This window comes from Zalophus californianus, chromosome X (assembly GCF_009762305.2).
Source record: "Zalophus californianus isolate mZalCal1 chromosome X, mZalCal1.pri.v2, whole genome shotgun sequence".
Lineage (NCBI taxonomy): Eukaryota > Metazoa > Chordata > Mammalia > Carnivora > Otariidae > Zalophus > Zalophus californianus.
In genome coordinates this window covers 16,166,047-16,183,327 of record NC_045612.1, presented here as the reverse complement: position 1 = coordinate 16,183,327, position 17,281 = coordinate 16,166,047, and the positions used below count along the sequence as shown (strand labels likewise).

The 17,281-nt window shown below is 42.9% G+C and overlaps 1 protein-coding gene across 1 annotated transcript in view; it reads left to right on the top strand.

Moving 5' to 3' along the window:
• Positions 1–3,045: 3,045 nt before the first annotated feature.
• The window catches only part of SLC9A6 (solute carrier family 9 member A6), a 50,915-nt gene continuing 36,679 nt past the window's right edge, over positions 3,046–17,281 (top strand). Inside the window, 5 exon segments of the mRNA XM_027608666.2 lie at positions 3,046–3,395; positions 13,588–13,787; positions 15,183–15,260; positions 15,540–15,616; positions 15,925–16,037. Coding sequence (XP_027464467.2) covers positions 3,062–3,395; positions 13,588–13,787; positions 15,183–15,260; positions 15,540–15,616; positions 15,925–16,037 — 802 coding nt within the window. The 5' untranslated portion in view covers positions 3,046–3,061.

The window sequence follows — 17,281 nt, the reverse complement described above, 5'->3', positions numbered from 1 at the left end:
TCCCAGAGTCCTGGGATCGAGCCCCGCATTGGGCTCCCTGCTCAGCGGGAAGCCTGCTTCTCCCTCTCCTGTTCCCCCTGCTTGTGTTTCCTCTCTGGCTGTCTCTCTCTCTGTCAAATAAATAAAATCTTTAAAAAAAACAAAAAGAAAATAAGAAAGCTAGTGGACAAGGAGTCGTTGAAGATGGTGGAGGGAGATGATGGTTGGAGTAGATCCTGGAAGAGGCAGGGAGGAGGTGATGGAATGCAGAGTACAGACTGCAGTGTATGTTTCGTAAGGGAGGAGGAAACATCTCTTTCACTGAGGCCAGAGGGGAGGAAGAAAGGAGGGGCATTAATAGGATACCTAAGCAGGTGGCAGGGTAAGGACGGTGAGGACTATTTTCTTGAGGATCTTGATTTTCGCAGTGAAAAAGGAGGCAAGGCTCAAATTCCAGGTGATTTATTGGTACGGGCCTCGAATCAGCCAGGATGAAAGCAGGGTGGGGGAGGGAGGTTGCTGTGACTCAGATGCCCACAGCCTCCATGAATGTGCAGGAGTGACCAGGAAGTCATTAGGTGACAAGGAATGGAGAGTGTTAGAGCTTAAAATGAAGGCTGGAGGAGTGAGGAGCTTGGAACAACAATGGGCAAGTGAGCTGAGTGGCAACTCCTTCAGGCCACATGATATAGGGCGTGAGTTGCACTTATTGTCTGTGTGCATGTGTAAGACAGTGGGGTGGTGAGGAGATAGCACCCCCTGAAACAGCCTCAGAGCATGTGATGTCCTGGGTGATTCAAGTACCCGTTAAAGGAGGAGACAGAAGGGACATCAGTGCAGCAACTGGCTTGGGTTGAGAGAGGGATACATTCTCAGGGGAGCCAAAACTCATGGGGATTGGCCCACTTGGTAGAATCATTGCCATGTCAAGATTCCTCCTGGAACTGTGATATAAAGAGGTGGCTGGGTGAGGGGGCATACTAAGTAGCTGGGGCCTGTAAACAGAGGTAGAGTCCGGTGCTTGAAGACATTTGCTTACTGGTCAGGCAAGCAATCTCTGACTTTGGTTTTTTCTTTTTTTTTTTTTCCAAGTTCCGAACACTAAGAGACTGAAAAATGATTTTGTGCTGAGGCAAAACAGCCTTGGATTAGGTTGGTTCTTCAGGCAAAACAGGTAAACTAATTTGCTAGGTCTTCTGGGGTAATCAAGCTAGGTCTAGGGAAGGGACAGTGGGGAGACTGAGAAAGATCCTCACCTGGGTCTCCTAAAGGCCAGCCCTGTGTGCACAGGGCAGTGTGGTTAGGCTGGAACCAGGGTATAGGGGACAGGCAGCCATGAGATTTCTTGGGAAGGTACAGACAGAGCCAAGTACTAACAGGAGAAAAATGGCCTCACGGTCCCTGGGACAGTTCCTGACCTGACAGGGACAGAATTTGGAGTTGAACACCTGTTCTAGGTCTTTTTTTTTTTTTTTTTTAAGCTCACTATCCTCACAGAACGTAAAGAGCTGGTTAGTGGGAATGAATCCAGAATGGGGTAGCTGGGAGTTGCCTGGATGTTATTTGTCTTAGCAAGGAGGTGATATAGCCATGAGATGAAAGCGTTTAAGAATCAGGACTTCTAGTAGGACGCCTGGGTGGCTCAGTCGGTTAAGCGTCTGCCTTCCGCTCGGGTCATGGTCCCAGGGTCCTGGGATGGAGCCCCGCATCGGGCTCCCCACTCAGCGGGAAGCCTGCTTCTCTCTCTCCCTCTCCCACTCCCCTTGCTTGTGTTCCTGCTCTCGCTGTCTCTGTCAAATAAATAAATAAATAAAATCTTAAAGAAAAGTCAGGAGTTCTAAACAGAATGATAGGAATTGGATTGATAGTACCATTGATGGTATGCAAAATTTGAAAAAGAATTCATGTTCGTAAGGGGAAGATGAGCTCATTTCAAAGCTGTTCTAGGTTTTTGAGCTTGGTAGGTCCCTCAACAGGATGTGCTCAGTATCCCACTGGTAGAGTCCTGAAGGGAGAGTGGCAGGTCAGGGCTGGGGATTTGTAGTGCAGACGTGTAGAGGTAGAAATGAAAGTCCGGAGAAGACAAAAAGCCCACACAGACTAAGGTGTGATTTGATAAGTATGGAGAAAACAGGAAGCCACTGTTCTCCAAGAGGTGAGAACTGTGAATCTTCTGGGGTGCCAGGTGGAGAGGCTGAGAGTAGAGAAAATACTCTTGGAGGAAGAGAGATGAGAGATGGTGTCAAAGGTGACTTCCAAGCTGGGGAAATTTGTGTTAGAACAGCAGGAAAAAGGAGCAAGAAGAGAAAGAGAAACGCACCACACCTCAAAAGATTTCCTCTTTGGGAAGGGAGAGGACTGTTTGGAGCTTGGGTAAATTTGAGCACACACCGACTGAATCTTCTTTGCGAGATGAACGAGTGTCTCTGTACAGGTTCCTGACGTGAGAGATGACTCGCATCTCGGGTGGCTGACATGTAAGGAAAACTGAACGTACAGAAACACGCATATTCCTTGCCTTTGAGTCAATTTTTTTATGAACTACTACAGTGTTGTTGGTTTTTTCCCAGTGAGGACAGAACAAGGAGAATCCGATTTAAATGACAGAGATGGAGTTCTAGGCGTCCCCCGAGGGGACAGCTTCTTATCCAGTTAAGAGACACTGGGGGACAATATTGAGATGGGTTATGAAAGCTCGATTCCCCTGAGAGCTCTAAGAATGGGACCAAAGTAGACCTATCTCGATCCGCCTCTGCTTGATTACGCCGAGCTGAGGTTTCTTTTCCAGAAGGCCGTGGGCTAGATGCGACAGCCTTTCGTTCCCTGGCAGGACCTGAGTGTGCGGCTGCGGGGAGCCGGTGCGGTGGAGGCCCGAAGGGCAAAGGGATGGGGCCGAGCGAGCCGGGCGTGCCGCGTCCCCTTTAAGAGCGGCGGCGGTGGCGGCTGCCGCGGCGGCCGCGGCGGCGGCGGCGCGCGCTCCGACGGCTACCCTGGGGCCCCGCCCCTTTCCCGTGAGCCCTCGGGGAGTGGTCCGACCGCGGGCGGCTGCGGGTGAGGAGCGGGGCGGGGGGCGGGGGGAGTCATGGCTCGGCGCGGCTGGCTGCGGGCGCCCCTCAGCCGCGGCGGCGGTGGCGGCGGCAGTGGCCCCGGGGCCCGCCGGCTCATGCGGCCGCTCTGGTTGCTCCTCGCAGTGGGCGTCTTTGGCTGGGCCGGGGCTTCGGACGGCGCCGGCGGAGCGGCGAGAGCCATGGACGAGGAGATCGTGTCCGAGAAGCAAGCCGAGGAGAGCCACCGGCAGGACAGCGCCAACCTGCTCATCTTCATCCTGCTGCTCACCCTCACCATCCTCACGATCTGGCTCTTCAAGCACCGCCGGGCCCGCTTCCTGCATGAAACCGGCCTGGCTATGATTTATGGCAAGTGCCTCAACCCTTGTCCGCCCCCTGGCGCTCCCCCTTTCTCTGCCCGCCGGCTGCTTCGCCTCCTCTCCTGGCCCTGCTCGGCCTGCGTTCGGCTCCCCTTCTGATTCCTTTCATTTTCTGCCTCGCCTTCTCCCCCACCCCCGTTTCTCAGCCTCATCCCCCCTTTTTCTGTTTTGCCCCCCGTTTTTCTACCTCACTCCATTTCCTCAGCTTCGCCCCCCGTTTTCTCTGCTTCGCACCCCCTTTCCTTTGCCTGTCCACACCTTTTTTTCCTCCGACCCCACCCCCTTTTTCTTCCGCGCATCACCCCCCCTCCGCCTCTGCCTACAAAGCTCGGGACCCGAGACTGAGGATGGGAAGGGAGTGGGTGCGGTGTCTCGGATTGGGCTGGGGACTGGGGGAGGGGAAGACAGCATAGCGATCTATTTCTCTGGGGTGTCAGTTTGTTTAAGGTCCACTGAAGCTGCAGTAGTATTTCTACTGCTCAGGATCTGGCGTCCTTTTGGAACCAGAGTCCACCTTTACCCATCACCCAGCTCTTGCTACGCCCTGTCCTTTCGAGGTTGAGAATGAAAACCTTACCTCCCGTGTAGCGCAAGTGAAAACCCGAACGCAAAAGAAGCTACAAGGAAGGCTTGGGATATTTTTAATGACATCCTGATTTATTGTACTGTGCTCGTAATATCTGACTAGGATACGTATGGTCTTCGGTCCTAATCGAGGCGTATCGAGGTGAGGACAGGAAAGAGTTAAAGATCTCCCAGCAGTGTGTTGTACTATACGCTGATCAGGACTGTTCAGCCAAACAGTGATTAGGAACACCACGCATATGCAGTTTGGGTGACTTGCTGATGGCATAAGGTTATTGACAGATCACTGAGTAAATGGCTTCAGTTCTGTTGTCTTAGTGTGCTTTTTCCTTTTGAGGTTTCTCATTTATGTATTTTTATATTTTGGTCTTAAAGCGAGAAGGGCAAATCAAACCATGGGCTCACAGGCATTTTGGCCTGCTCCGAGGCCTCATGAGAGGTAAAGATGTATATTTTGCTGACTGTCTTAATGTGACTGTGAGGGTATAGGTGGCTGAAGACATGAGGGTGGACAGACAATCCTTTCTGTGCAGTCCGTGAGTGAAGATTATCTTCATATGGAACAGGCTTAAACTGATGAGCTTGTTGAGCTTTGTTTCTCAGACTTGCAAATAGGTAGAAGAAGCCTTGGCACAAAAGAGACATTTCTCCACGACCCTCCTCCCCAGCCCTTTCCAGTAAATACAGACTTCTGGAATGTGCATATGTGCATCTCAAGGGTGACAAAACAAGGCAGTTATGTGCATCAGGAAAATGCATGAACTCAGGTTTATTTTTCATCTGTAAGGTAATATGATTCTAAGCCTGTGTGCAAATATCTCTGCTCCCTAGGATTCTTAGTTTTTAGACATATTAGATGGTTTTCATACTTCATATTTTTTGCATTTTACTTGCAGCGCCCCTTAAGCTACACATCTCTATATAATTTCTCTGTATAACAATGTATGATTTATATTTACTATATTGAACAAACATTTGCTAGTCAGCCAACTATGTATTAGGCACAGAAAATACAAAGAAATAGATCTCCACCTTCAAGGCACTTAGCCCTCTTGGGTAGACAGATCACATAAAGAAAATAATGGCATCTTAAATTCAGTTAAATGCCAAATGAGTATTATGGTGTTAAAATAAGGAACTGATCACAGAAGCCTCTTTCCTCCCTATGGAGAGAGTATGATGTAGTGGTTAAAGGTGCAGGGCTTCAGGGGCGCCTGGGTGGCTCAGTTGTTGAGCATCTGCCTTCGGCTCAGGTCATGGTCCCGGGGTCCTGGGATCGAGCCCCGCATCGGGCTCCCTGCTCAGCAGGAAGCCTGCTTCTCCCTCTCCCACTCCCCCTGCTTGTGTTCCCTCTCTCGCTGTGTCTCTCTCTGTCAGATAAATAAATAAAATCTTTAAAAAAAAAAAAAAAGGTGCAGGGCTTCAGACCAGACACAATTTTTTTCTGTAAAGGGCCAGATAGTAAATATTGTTGACTTTGTGGGTCACATAGGTCTCTGTTGCATTTTCTTCTTTTTGTTTTTTTCTTTTTACAAAGCTAAAAACCATAAAAAAAACTATTCTTAGCACATGGGCCATACACAAACAAAGCATCACTGTGGTTTGCCAACTCCTGCTTTAGAGTCAGACCAGGATTCCTGTCCCACTGTGCTAACTGTTCTGTGTGATCTTAAGCGAGTCCCTTACCCTCTTACACTGTGATCTATAAATTGGGGAAAATGATAGGAGGGTTATTGTGAGGAAGAAATGTTTTTAGCTTAGTACCTGACCCCTAAGTAAATGTTCAATAAATGATAGCTGTGATACTATTATTATTGCTGTTATATCTGCATTTTCTCAGGTTAGGCTTAAAATAGTTCTTTTAATTCCTTAGTCGTATAAGAGGCAAACAGTATTTTTTTAGTATCAAATAAGTACTTAGAATTGCCCCCAAAAATATTTGCTCCTTGGTAGTTGATACCATTAACTTCCTCTAACTCTTCAGCTAAATAGAAAAGTGGTATTACTGACTGCATTTCCTGATGTTTCTGGTAGTAAAAGGTAATGGAGTACCTTAGTGTTAGTATTTTGTAAAGGAAAAACAAGAGTATCTCTTGCCGAATATCAAGTGGAAGGGTGTTATCGGGAGTCAAATCTGGGCTTGCTTTGCCACGACTTGGCATTCTTTAGCCTGTTCCATTTTCTCAGTATGGCAATGGGGGATATGGATAAACAGCCTCCTAACTAACCCCCAAGTCCAGTTTGAGAACAGATGGGATTGGGTCAAAGAATTTTCAGTGCCATGGGAATCAATGTTTTCTAATCCTAATTACTGTCTGCCATTTACCTTTTCTTTGACTCTTATACCATCATAGCTGTTATGTCAATATATTATTTTAAGACCTTTATTTTTCAGCTTGACTTCTGGATGAAAAGGCTCCTTACTCTGGGACTATCTACCCCTCCAAGATTCAGCCCACCGATGATTTTATTTCTGTCATGTCGGTTTAGCTACCTAAATCCTGGAAAATGCTATTTAAAATAAGCCTCTCCTTTATCTTTTCGAGAATCAAGAGTAAAAAAAGAAAAGATTAAATTGTGATCAGTTTCTAGATTGTAATATAGCCTCATTGCTCCAATTGCAAACACAATGTGAAAGCACCCAAGTGTTCTGTTCACTGGGCTAACTTGCTTAAGAAGCTTAAAAGTGAGTCACCATTAGTAAAAATTGTCAGGGTAGTTAACTAAGTCTGAAAAGTGATCACTCACTGTAGTGTGTTTACAGATAGTATAGAAAGCAAGGGACAGGGAAGAAATATTTTGCCTGAAATTTCCAGCATCCAGAGTCCTACGCTTAACTGACGTGCTTCATCAATAAATATTAAGTGTCTTTGACGTATGAGATATGATGGAAAATACAGATATGAGTCATCATCCCTGCCCACAAAGCACTTACGATCTAGTGCCTTAATAGGTAATGTTTATTGAGCATTCTAATGTGTTCATTTAAACCCCCTAACAACCTTGTGAGATGGGTACTAGTATCTCTCCCATTTTACATATAAGGAAATTGGGGCAGAGAGAGGTTAAATGACCTGCCTGAAGTCACATAATTTGTAAGTATTGAGCCAGGATTCAGACCCAGTCAGTCTGGCCCAGCAGCCCCATTCTCTTAGCCCCTAACCTTATTGCCTTATACTGAAGAGATAAAACTTAACCATAAAGATAAACCGGTTAGTATTATCATCACTACACATAAGGAAACTGAGGTTCAAGGAGAGGTTATCAACCCTAAGGTCACAGACTAGAACTTGATGGAGCCGGAATTCATACATCTATCTGAATTTCAAACTTGTGCTTTTTCTCCTACATCATGCTATACTAAATTTCATAAGATCATATATGTAGAGAGATAATACTTATGTTGTAGAGGTTTTGGAGATAGATTGTGAGGGAAGGCTGTGAGGGAGTAGAGACCTTAACCACTGGAGCAGTTCATTGTGATATGAGAACGAGAAGATGATTAGGAAGTTAAGAGAGGCTTGGGGGACTCAGTCGGTTAAGCGTCCAACTCTTGATCTCAGCTCAGGTCTAGATCTCAGAGTCATGAATTCAAGCCCCGCAGTGGGCTCCACGCCAGCATGGAGCCTACTTAAAAAAAAAAAAAAGGATGGGGGGCGCCTGGGTGGCTCAGTTGTTAAGCGTCTGCCTTCGGCTCAGGTCATGATCCCGGAGTCCTCGGATCCAGCCCCACATTGGGCTCCCTGCTCAGTGGGAAGCCTGCTTCTCCCTCTCCCACTCCCCCTGCTTGTGTTCTCTCTCTCAGTCTCTCTCTCTCTGACAAATAAATACAATCTTTTTTAAAAATTAAGAAGAAGAACATTAGAGAGGCTTTGGAAATAGAAAAACCAGACTTCAGTGCTGGTTTTATCACTTAATGCCAAATACTGTTGGCTAAGTCATTTATCCCCATTTTAGAGATGAAGAAACAATGATTGAGAGATTTGTAATAATATCTACTACATAAGGTTATGAGGATTAGATAATATATGAAAGAATTAGGATGGGGATTGATTGATTCAGGTGCTAAGTGAAAGAATTCCCTTGGAAAAGAGGTTGATCTTTCCCCAGAGAGGGGCTAAAGAGAAATGAGCTAATGTTGACACGGGGAGGCTTGGAATTGAGGCAGCTTACATCAGATGGCCTGTGGCTTCTCCGAAAAGGAGGCAGTGAGATTGAAGATTTGAGAAGGAGGGTAAAGGTTGGAGGAGCTGCTGTAGAAAATGTTCTAGGAGACAAAAAGATGAATAAACACATATAAAACTAACCAGAGGTCGGCAAAGGCCTTGCCTTTTTTGGCCATCTTGAAGTTGAATTAGCTTTTTTTTTTTTTTTAAGAAAGATTTTATTTACTTATTTGACAGAGAGAGACACAGCGAGAGAGGGAACAGAAGCAGGGGGAGTGGGAGAGGGAGAAGCAGGCTTCCCATGGAGCAGGGAGCCCGATATGGGGCTCGATCCCAGGACCCCGGGATCATGACCTGAGCCGAAAGCAGACGCTTAACAACTGAGCCACCCAGGCGCCCCATGAATTAGCTTTTAAAACAAATTCTAACAGCATTCTTCAAGAAGTGGATAAATGTTATATAATACACACACATACATATGTGTATGTAAATCTCTTTGTACATACATACGCTTGTTAATCTGTAGAAATTTTATCAATTTTGACCACAGTTGATATCCCAGCAATATTCCTTCCATATTTTTGACTATCAGAGGCTTTTAGTGTCATAGCCTGGGAGAATGGGCCGAGATCCCTTAGAAAACCAATTTCCATTGACCGTGAGCCCCATACAGTGTTGGAGCCCTGGGTGATACACTGAGTTCTTTATCCCTGGGAGGGGATCCAGCACAAGAGGGTCAGGAATGTGTAGGAGAGGTGGGACCTTTCTATTCTGTGAAAGATATGTCTTTGAGGTTGTATTCTTTGTTGCCTATTAGTGGTAATTTTAAATTTCATGATGTCAATGTTTTTTTGTGCCTCTAAGTAGGAGGCTGAAAGTTTCCTCCTTATCCCCTTAACAAAGCACTCTTTTTGTGTACTTCTCTTCACTGAGAATTGCTTTAACTCTATGATTATGATTTGACCTTTCAGAGAACCCAAATTAACTTGAACTGTCAACTTTATTCAGAGAAATTCCAATTTTTCAGATGTCTGATGCTGTAATAAAAGGATCTCAATTTTTTCCAACCTAAGTAATTATTCTCCTTGCTGAAGTTTTGACTGCCAAAGTGTGTGTTTCAAATTTGTCCAAGTGCTGAGTCCTCCTCAGGGCACCCAGTGACATTTCAGCGTTGAGTCGGAGTGCAAAACTGGTAGATACCATTCCTTACACAGTCGGCCTTAAGGACATGGAAAGAATTTGTGCTGCTGTTATTATTTGTAGTGGCTTAGCTAGGCTTGTGGCACATAAATATAAAGGGGGGCGGCTTTTACTGAGCCCCTTAATTAGGAGGTCTTACGGGATAGTAGAGAAAGAGCTCTTTCTGTATCATATAGGCAGGATGACTGTGGATCTATAGTCTTTGCTCACCCAGGTTATGTTTATCAAACCCAGCTAATACCCAACTGTCCCTTTTTTATTTTGTTTTTTTAGAGGTTAGCTATTTTCACAGTGTATCTTTCATTTTTTTAATTTTTAAATAAACATACACGTCTTCACTAATTTCTTCCACCTCCCACACCCTGCCTCTGGCAACCACCAGTCCGTTCTCTGTTATCTATGAGCTTGGTGTTTTGTTTTGTTTTAGATTCCACATATAAGAGGGATCATACAGTATTTGTCTTTCTCTGTATGACTTATTTCACTTAACATAATGCCTTCAAGGTCCAGCCATATTGTTGCAAATGGCAAGATGTCATTCTTTTTATGACTGAGTAATATTCCATCATGTATATACACCACATTTTCTTTATTCATTCATTGATGGACACTAGGTTGTTTGCATGTCTTGGATATTGTAGATGATGCTGCAGTGAATATGCGGGTACATATATCTTTTTGAGTTAGTGTTTTTGTTTACTTCAGATAAATACCCAAAAATGGAATTGCTAGATCATATGGTAGGTTGTTTTTTTTTAATATTTTGAGGAACCTCCATACTGTTTTTCACAATGGCTGCACCAGTTTGCATTCCCACCAACAGTGCACAAGGGTTCCCTTTTCTCCACAGCCTCGCCGACATTTAGTTCTTGTCTTGTTGATCTTAGCCATTCTGACAGGTGTGAGGTGATCTCATCATGGTTTTAATTTGTATTTCCCTGATGCTTAATGATGTTGAGCATCTTTTCACGTACCTATTGTCCATCTCTATGTCTTCTTTGGAAAAATATCAGTTCAGGTCTTCTGGCCATTTTTTATGGAAAAATGTTCAGATCTTCTGGCCATTTTTTAATCAGATTTTTTTTTTTGGCTATTATGTGTATTTTGGGATATTTTGTATCCTTATCAGATATATGTATTTTAGATATTAGTCCCTTAGCAGATATATGATTTGCAAATATTTTCTCTTTCATTTATTTTCAATCTGCGACTTTGTTAAAAACTTTTTAAAAATTTCAGGTGATCGTACTGTTTAGCAGTTACTCATTGCTGCTCGCTTTAAAAAACATGTGACTGTAAGTTGCCTGGAGAATCCCTCATCTCTGCACCCTCCCCACTTCCCACATTTGTCCCCTCTCCCGCATTTATCACTTCCCACTTTGGCCTGGCTTCTGCCCCCACTGCTCCACTGGAACTGCCCTTACCAAGGTCACCTGTGAGCTCCTCGTTCCCACACCCGATGGACCCTTCTTAACACCTGTGTTCCTTGAGTTGGCTGCAGCATTGGCTAGTTTTCATCACTTCCTCCTCTTCCTTCCTATTCCTGGTACTTTTCTTCCTTCCACTCCTTCATCAGCTCCTCCTCCTCTACCAGCTCCTTTACATTGGCTATTAAATGTTGGGATAAAATTCTGGGCGTATATCCATAGTCCTCTTCCCATTTTATTTGCTCCCCAGGTAATCTCAAAGGCACCTGACTTCAGCCATCTCCCCTTGAGACCCCCTACTTCCTTGAGCTCCAGATCCCACACACTCAACTGTGCATGTTGTCACAGGTACATCAAACTCAATAGGTCCGAAACAGAACTGTACGTTTTCCCCTGTGAACCTGTTCCCTTTCTCACTGAATGGCCCTGCTACCTATCTGGTTGCTCAGGCCGGCTTACCCATATAGTTGCCAAGTCAGTTTGGCTCCTCTTAGTCTTTCTCCCAGTCTCCCTTCCTCCTGGTCTACTCAGTCACCGAATTCTTCTAAAAGATAATACCTTCTAAAAATCCTTCTCCATCCCTTTCTCTGCCCTCTTAGATGAAGCCCTAAGCTCTTAGTGCCTGAAGGACTGCAGTGGCCTTCTATCTGGCCCCTTCAAACCACTGTGGTCTAGAACAACCAGTCTTTCTAAAATAGAAATCTGATGTCAAGCCACTGTTTATTTATAATCCTTCTATGACTTCCTTTTGCTTTCAAGATAAAGTCTAAACTCCCTTCCCCAACTTGCAAGGTCTTTTATGACTCAGCTCCTGCCGATCTTTCACGCTCAACTCTCACTTATAACCCAGCCATACTGAACTACGTGTGAGTCCCTGAATGGCCTGTGTTCTCCCACTCTTCCATGACTGGATGTGTCCTACTGTATCTCCTACCTGGAAAACCTCTTCTTTTACTTTGTTTCCTTGCTTAGGTGACTCCTCTGGAAAGACTTCCCTACTGTCCCACTACCCCTTCCCACTTTCCCCGGCTGGGTTAGGTAACTCTTTTCTGTTTTTATAACACCTTGTATCCATATCTACCATACTATAATTGTTTATTTGGTCTGTTTTCTCTGATTGGGCTGAGAAGGAGGGACCTTGTTTTCATCTCTGAACCCCGGGGGCCTACTCAGCGTAGTACTCTAGTCACATATATTAAAAGAGTGGCTGGCAGGTTAGTGTGAAAGGAAACAGGGAGGTAAAGTGTAACTGATAGTGGTATGCAGTACATCTTGGAGTTAAGGGAAGTTCCAGAAGTTTGAGTTCAGTTTGCAGTTGAGCTATATCTATACCATGGAATATTATTTGACCATGAAAAGGAATGAAGGTCTAATACATGCTACAACAGGGATAAACCTTAAAAATATGATGCTGAGTGAAAAAAAAAAGCCAGACATGAAAATTCAAATATTGTGGGATTCTGTTTAAATGAAATGTCCAGAATAGGCAAATCTATATATAGAGAAAAAAGATTAGTGGTTGCCAGGGGCTGGGAGTTGGGGGGTGTGGTGAAAAGTGACTGCTAATAGGTATGGGGTTTCTTTTTGGAACATTGAAAATGTTTTGGAATTAGTGGTGATCAGTATATGACCTTGTGAATATACTAAAAGCCACTTAATGGCTTAAAAGGGTAAACTTTATGGTATGTGAATTACATCCCATTAAAGCCATTATCAAACAGTTTGATCAATATAGGTGTTAGTACCTAGAACATTGTGCACATTTAAATATCAATATGATGGTCCACGTACAATTCTAGCAATATGTTGATGTCATAGCACTGGCCTGAGGACTTCTATTCCATGTTTTGATTTTGAAGCACATATTTTTATATCTTTTTAATTTTTTAAAGATTTTATTTATTTATTTGCCAGAGAGAGAGAGAAAGAGAGCACAAGCAGGGAGAGGGAGAAGCAGGCTCCCCACTGAGCAAGGAGCCCGATGCAAGACTCGGGGATCATGACGTGAGCCGAAGCAGACGCCCAACCGACTGAGCCACCCAGGTGGCCCAAAGCACATATTTTTAAATTAAAATATGACCTTTTAGTGGTAGAAGAACTCAGTCGATCTACAAATGCAAATGACATTCCGATTTGTTAAATGTGTATTATTTGGCCAGCCAGGTGCTGGGAAGTGTTGCGTGTTTAACAGTCTTATGAATTGATGGGTGGAGGTGGAGGTGGTAAACACATTTGGTTGGGACACCTTGGAGCATATTCTGTGTACAGATCATTTGAAGATATTTTTTATTTTGTTACATTCCTAATCACCTACTTATTATCTTGATCTAGAAATGCAGTGATATATGCTGTAACCTAGGGAATGTTTTTTCCTCTTGTCGCACTGGATTAGATGAATATTAGACTCTTAGATTTTCAAATTTAATAATACTTTAAAATGGGGGCACCTGGGTGGCTCAATGGTTAAGTGTCTGCCTTCGGCTCAGATCATGATCCCAGGGTCCTGGGATCGAGCCCCACATCGGGCTCCCTGCTCCGCGGGAAGCCTGCTTCTCCCTCTCCCACTCCCCCTGTTTGTGTCCCCTCTCTCATCGTGTCTCTCTCTGTCAAATAAATAAAATCTTAAGATAATAATAATAATAATACTTTAAAATGTAACTGCATTTGGTCTAGAAATTGGTTCTGAACCACAGGGGACTATCATAAGAGCTTTCCTGTTAGCAATCCAAAGGTATGTGTGGGGTACACAAGAAGCAGTCTTTGTCCAAAAGAAGAGCTTATATGGTTCTTTTATTATTTCCAGGTCTTTTGGTGGGCCTTGTGCTTCGATATGGCATTCATGTTCCAAGTGATGTAAATAATGTGACCCTGAGCTGTGAAGTGCAGTCAAGCCCAACTACCTTATTGGTAAATGTTAGTGGAAAATTTTATGAATATACACTTAAAGGAGAGATTAGTTCACACGAACTCAATAACGTTCAAGATAATGAAATGCTTAGAAAGGTAAGTTCTTCGTTAAAGGGAATATTTGGATGTTTTTTTGAAGTGTGTAACTAGCAGCAAAGCGATTCAGGAGAAGAATTAATAGTGAATGTTTAATGATGTTTAAAACCAGTCTCTTAAAATGGAGAAAATCTCAATTAACAAGTGTAATATAATGCTAAGGAAATGGACATCTGTACATTTCATTTTCTGATTGAGGCTAAGTACTATAATCCTTTTTGTTCCATTCTGTGATGTTTATAATTGTAATAAATGGTGACTAGTATTGACTTAAGCAGAATTTGTAAGCATTTCTTTCAATTTGCAGATGGTCCTTAGAGTTTATTGGCACATTGAGTTTATTTGATAATACCTAAAATATTTCATTAATATTTCTTTGAATATTATTTCTTTCTTGTTTTGACTGTGTCCTATATGGAGGACAATTTAATCTTTCTTTGATTCATAATCTGGCACAACTTTAGGGGCCTCATTCTGAGGATCAGTTACTGTACCATGCTGTGCATAAAGCTTTATGTAGGAGGCTGTGCCGCAGTCTTACTGGCCCCCAGACGTTCCTGGAGCTGTTTTCTCCTGTCCCTGCCATAGTCCCCCATGAAGCTTCTCGGGGCCTCTTTGCTCGGGTCTCTTGTTTGCCGCCCACCCTCGGCCATGTGCCTCCACTTCTGTCTTCTGCATGGGCAGGACTTGGCTTTCATAGCTATTTGGATTGTGGTTCTGACCATCTTTAATGCTTTTTACAATTTCATACGAGCTTAATTTACTTTGCAGCGAGAGTCCTTTCCACCTGTGGAAAATTCCGGTTCCTTAAAAGTTCTAGTAAATGAAATTTTAACATGGGTATGTGTGTAGCTGCTTTGTGTTCATGTCAGATCCTGCTGCAGCCTTATGAACAGAAAGGGGCATCTCTGTTATTATAAGGAATAGATATTAAAAGAAACAGGCTGTCAGGACTAGAAATCTTAGTCATTCAGAAATTTCTTACCATAATATTATGCTGTATACCTTTAGAGGCATGACCTGTGTGAGAAGTCTGTTTCTTAATGCCAGCAATAATGGCATACCCCCAAATTTTGTTACCAGTTTGGGGGTGTCTCTTGTATTTAAAGCAAAGATATGTTCATGCTTTTTCCCGTTTTTAAGATTTTTAATGTCATAGTATTTTACCACTCTTTCCACAGATATGACTTAACTGATTGCTCCAACACTGTCTCCTTGTCATTTGGTTGAGAAATAGAACCACAGCTATCCTATATGAAATATTTTTCAGTGACCACAGTAATATTCTTGCCTTTCACCAGTTTAACATTCAATCTTTTTTCTTTTTCATAATTTGATAATGTAATACGAGGTCTTCTACGAGAATTCTTCTAAAAGAACTCTTTATTTTAACAGGTTACCTTTGATCCAGAAGTATTTTTCAACATATTACTTCCTCCTATCATATTTTATGCAGGATATAGTCTGAAAAGAGTAAGTGCTTATGTATTTCATATACTTTGAACAACTTTAAACTCCCTGGACTTTGTCATGTCTGACACTTTAGAAACAGGCAGTTCTTTCCAGCTTTCCCTCCCTTCTCCTCTCCTTGCTGAAATTTATGCCTGCACAAAAATTCTTTCTCTTATTTCCTTTAATGAATAATGCATTTAATATTAGCAAAGCACACTAGAATAGAAAACCTTTTCTTTTTCATATAATTGGTAAGTATTCTAACACACTGTAACTTTTTAATTTTTTCTTTTTTGTTAGAGACATTTCTTTCGAAACCTTGGGTCTATCCTAGCATATGCTTTTCTTGGAACAGCAATTTCTTGTTTTGTAATTGGGTAAGTACTTGAAGGTTAAAACACTTTTTATCCTTCAAATTATACTTTTTAAATAATGCATATTTGATTTATGCAGTATTGTATTCTTGAGTGTGTCTAAGGACCTTTTTCAATGAAATGCGTTCACATAGATAATAAGTTGTTTGAATTCTCCTTAAGGCCAAGGTATTACCATATTTAAATGACACAAGTTAAATTTGGGATTAGTCACAAAGTACTACAGTAGACCCATCTTATTCTTAACTGTATTCTGACTTCTTTAACAGTTGCTGTTTTTTTTCTAAAGTAGAAATGTGTTTATTGACCAGGTCAATAATGTATGGCTGTGTCACACTGATGAAAGTAACTGGACAGCTTGCAGGAGATTTTTACTTTACAGACTGTCTGCTGTTTGGTGCCATTGTATCAGCAACTGACCCAGGTATGTGTCCATGAGAGTGGAGCTTCAGTGCTTAAAGTTACAGTGTTTTGCTAGCAAAAGCACATGTGTGCAGTCCTTCCTTTAGGTGTAGAATTCATAAATTCCCATAGTACTGTACTTCCAGTTGTAGAGGAAAAAAACAAAATTCATAGGTCCTTTTGGCTTAAGCACACATTTTTTTTTATTTCATTTTATTTATTACATTTGCCCATTACTGGTCCTCAGCTTGATGCTGTTTAGACAACGGCTGTAAGGCCTTTTCTTTAGAAATTCAGGTTGGTGTCTATCTTTAGTAATTGGGTATTTGGAGAATATGAACTAGATTAGTTAAAATGGGTAATAATGGTACACTCCCTTTAATGCTTCTGGAAAACCAGTTCCCTAAAAATCTTCTGTTTATATTCAGCTATCCACATATAAGAATAAGAAAAACAGTTTTTCAATGATTGTTAGAAGGCAGTTGTGCTACTGTTAGTGTGATTTGGCATCACTGGTGGGCCTTACTATACATTAAAGAATTGTTTTTATAAAATCAGCTATATGGTTATGAAATAGTTTTTTAAGGTTTTATTTATTTGTTTTAGAGAGAGAGAGCTGGGGTATCTGCATGGCTCAGTGGGTTAAGTAAGCATCTGCCTTCGGCTCAGGTCATGATCCCAGGGTTCTGGGATCGAGCCCCACCCCCCCACACCCCCGTCAGACTCACTGCTCAGCAGGGGAGTCTGCTTCTCCCTCTCCCTCTCCCTGTGCTCCTGCTTGTGCTCTCTCACTGACTCGCTCGCTCTCAAATAAATAAAATCTTAAAAAAAAAAAAGAATGCTTTAGAGAGAGAGTGCACACATGCAAGCAACCCGGGGGTGGGGGTAGAGAGAGAGAGACTCTCAAGCAGACTCCGCACTGAGCACAGAGCCCCATGAGGGGCTTGATCTCACAACCCTGAGGCCATGACCTGAGCCAAAACCAAGAGTTGGATGCTTAACCGACTGAGCCACCCAGGCACCCCGGAGATAGTTCTGATATGAGCACAGCTGGAGAATGAATACAATTCTATGGAGTTAGGTGGTAGTTTTCCTAATACAGTATTGGTGAGCCTCACAGCTATGTTCACTGTAGGAACTTAGAGAAGATGCAGGCTGAAGACCTAGCATTGGGACTGGGGTTTTTGAACTAAGGATGCAAGGTTTCTTTCACTGGGCTTTAGGACCTTGGCATAGGTTTGTTCTGTTTTATTTTTTGCTCTTGTA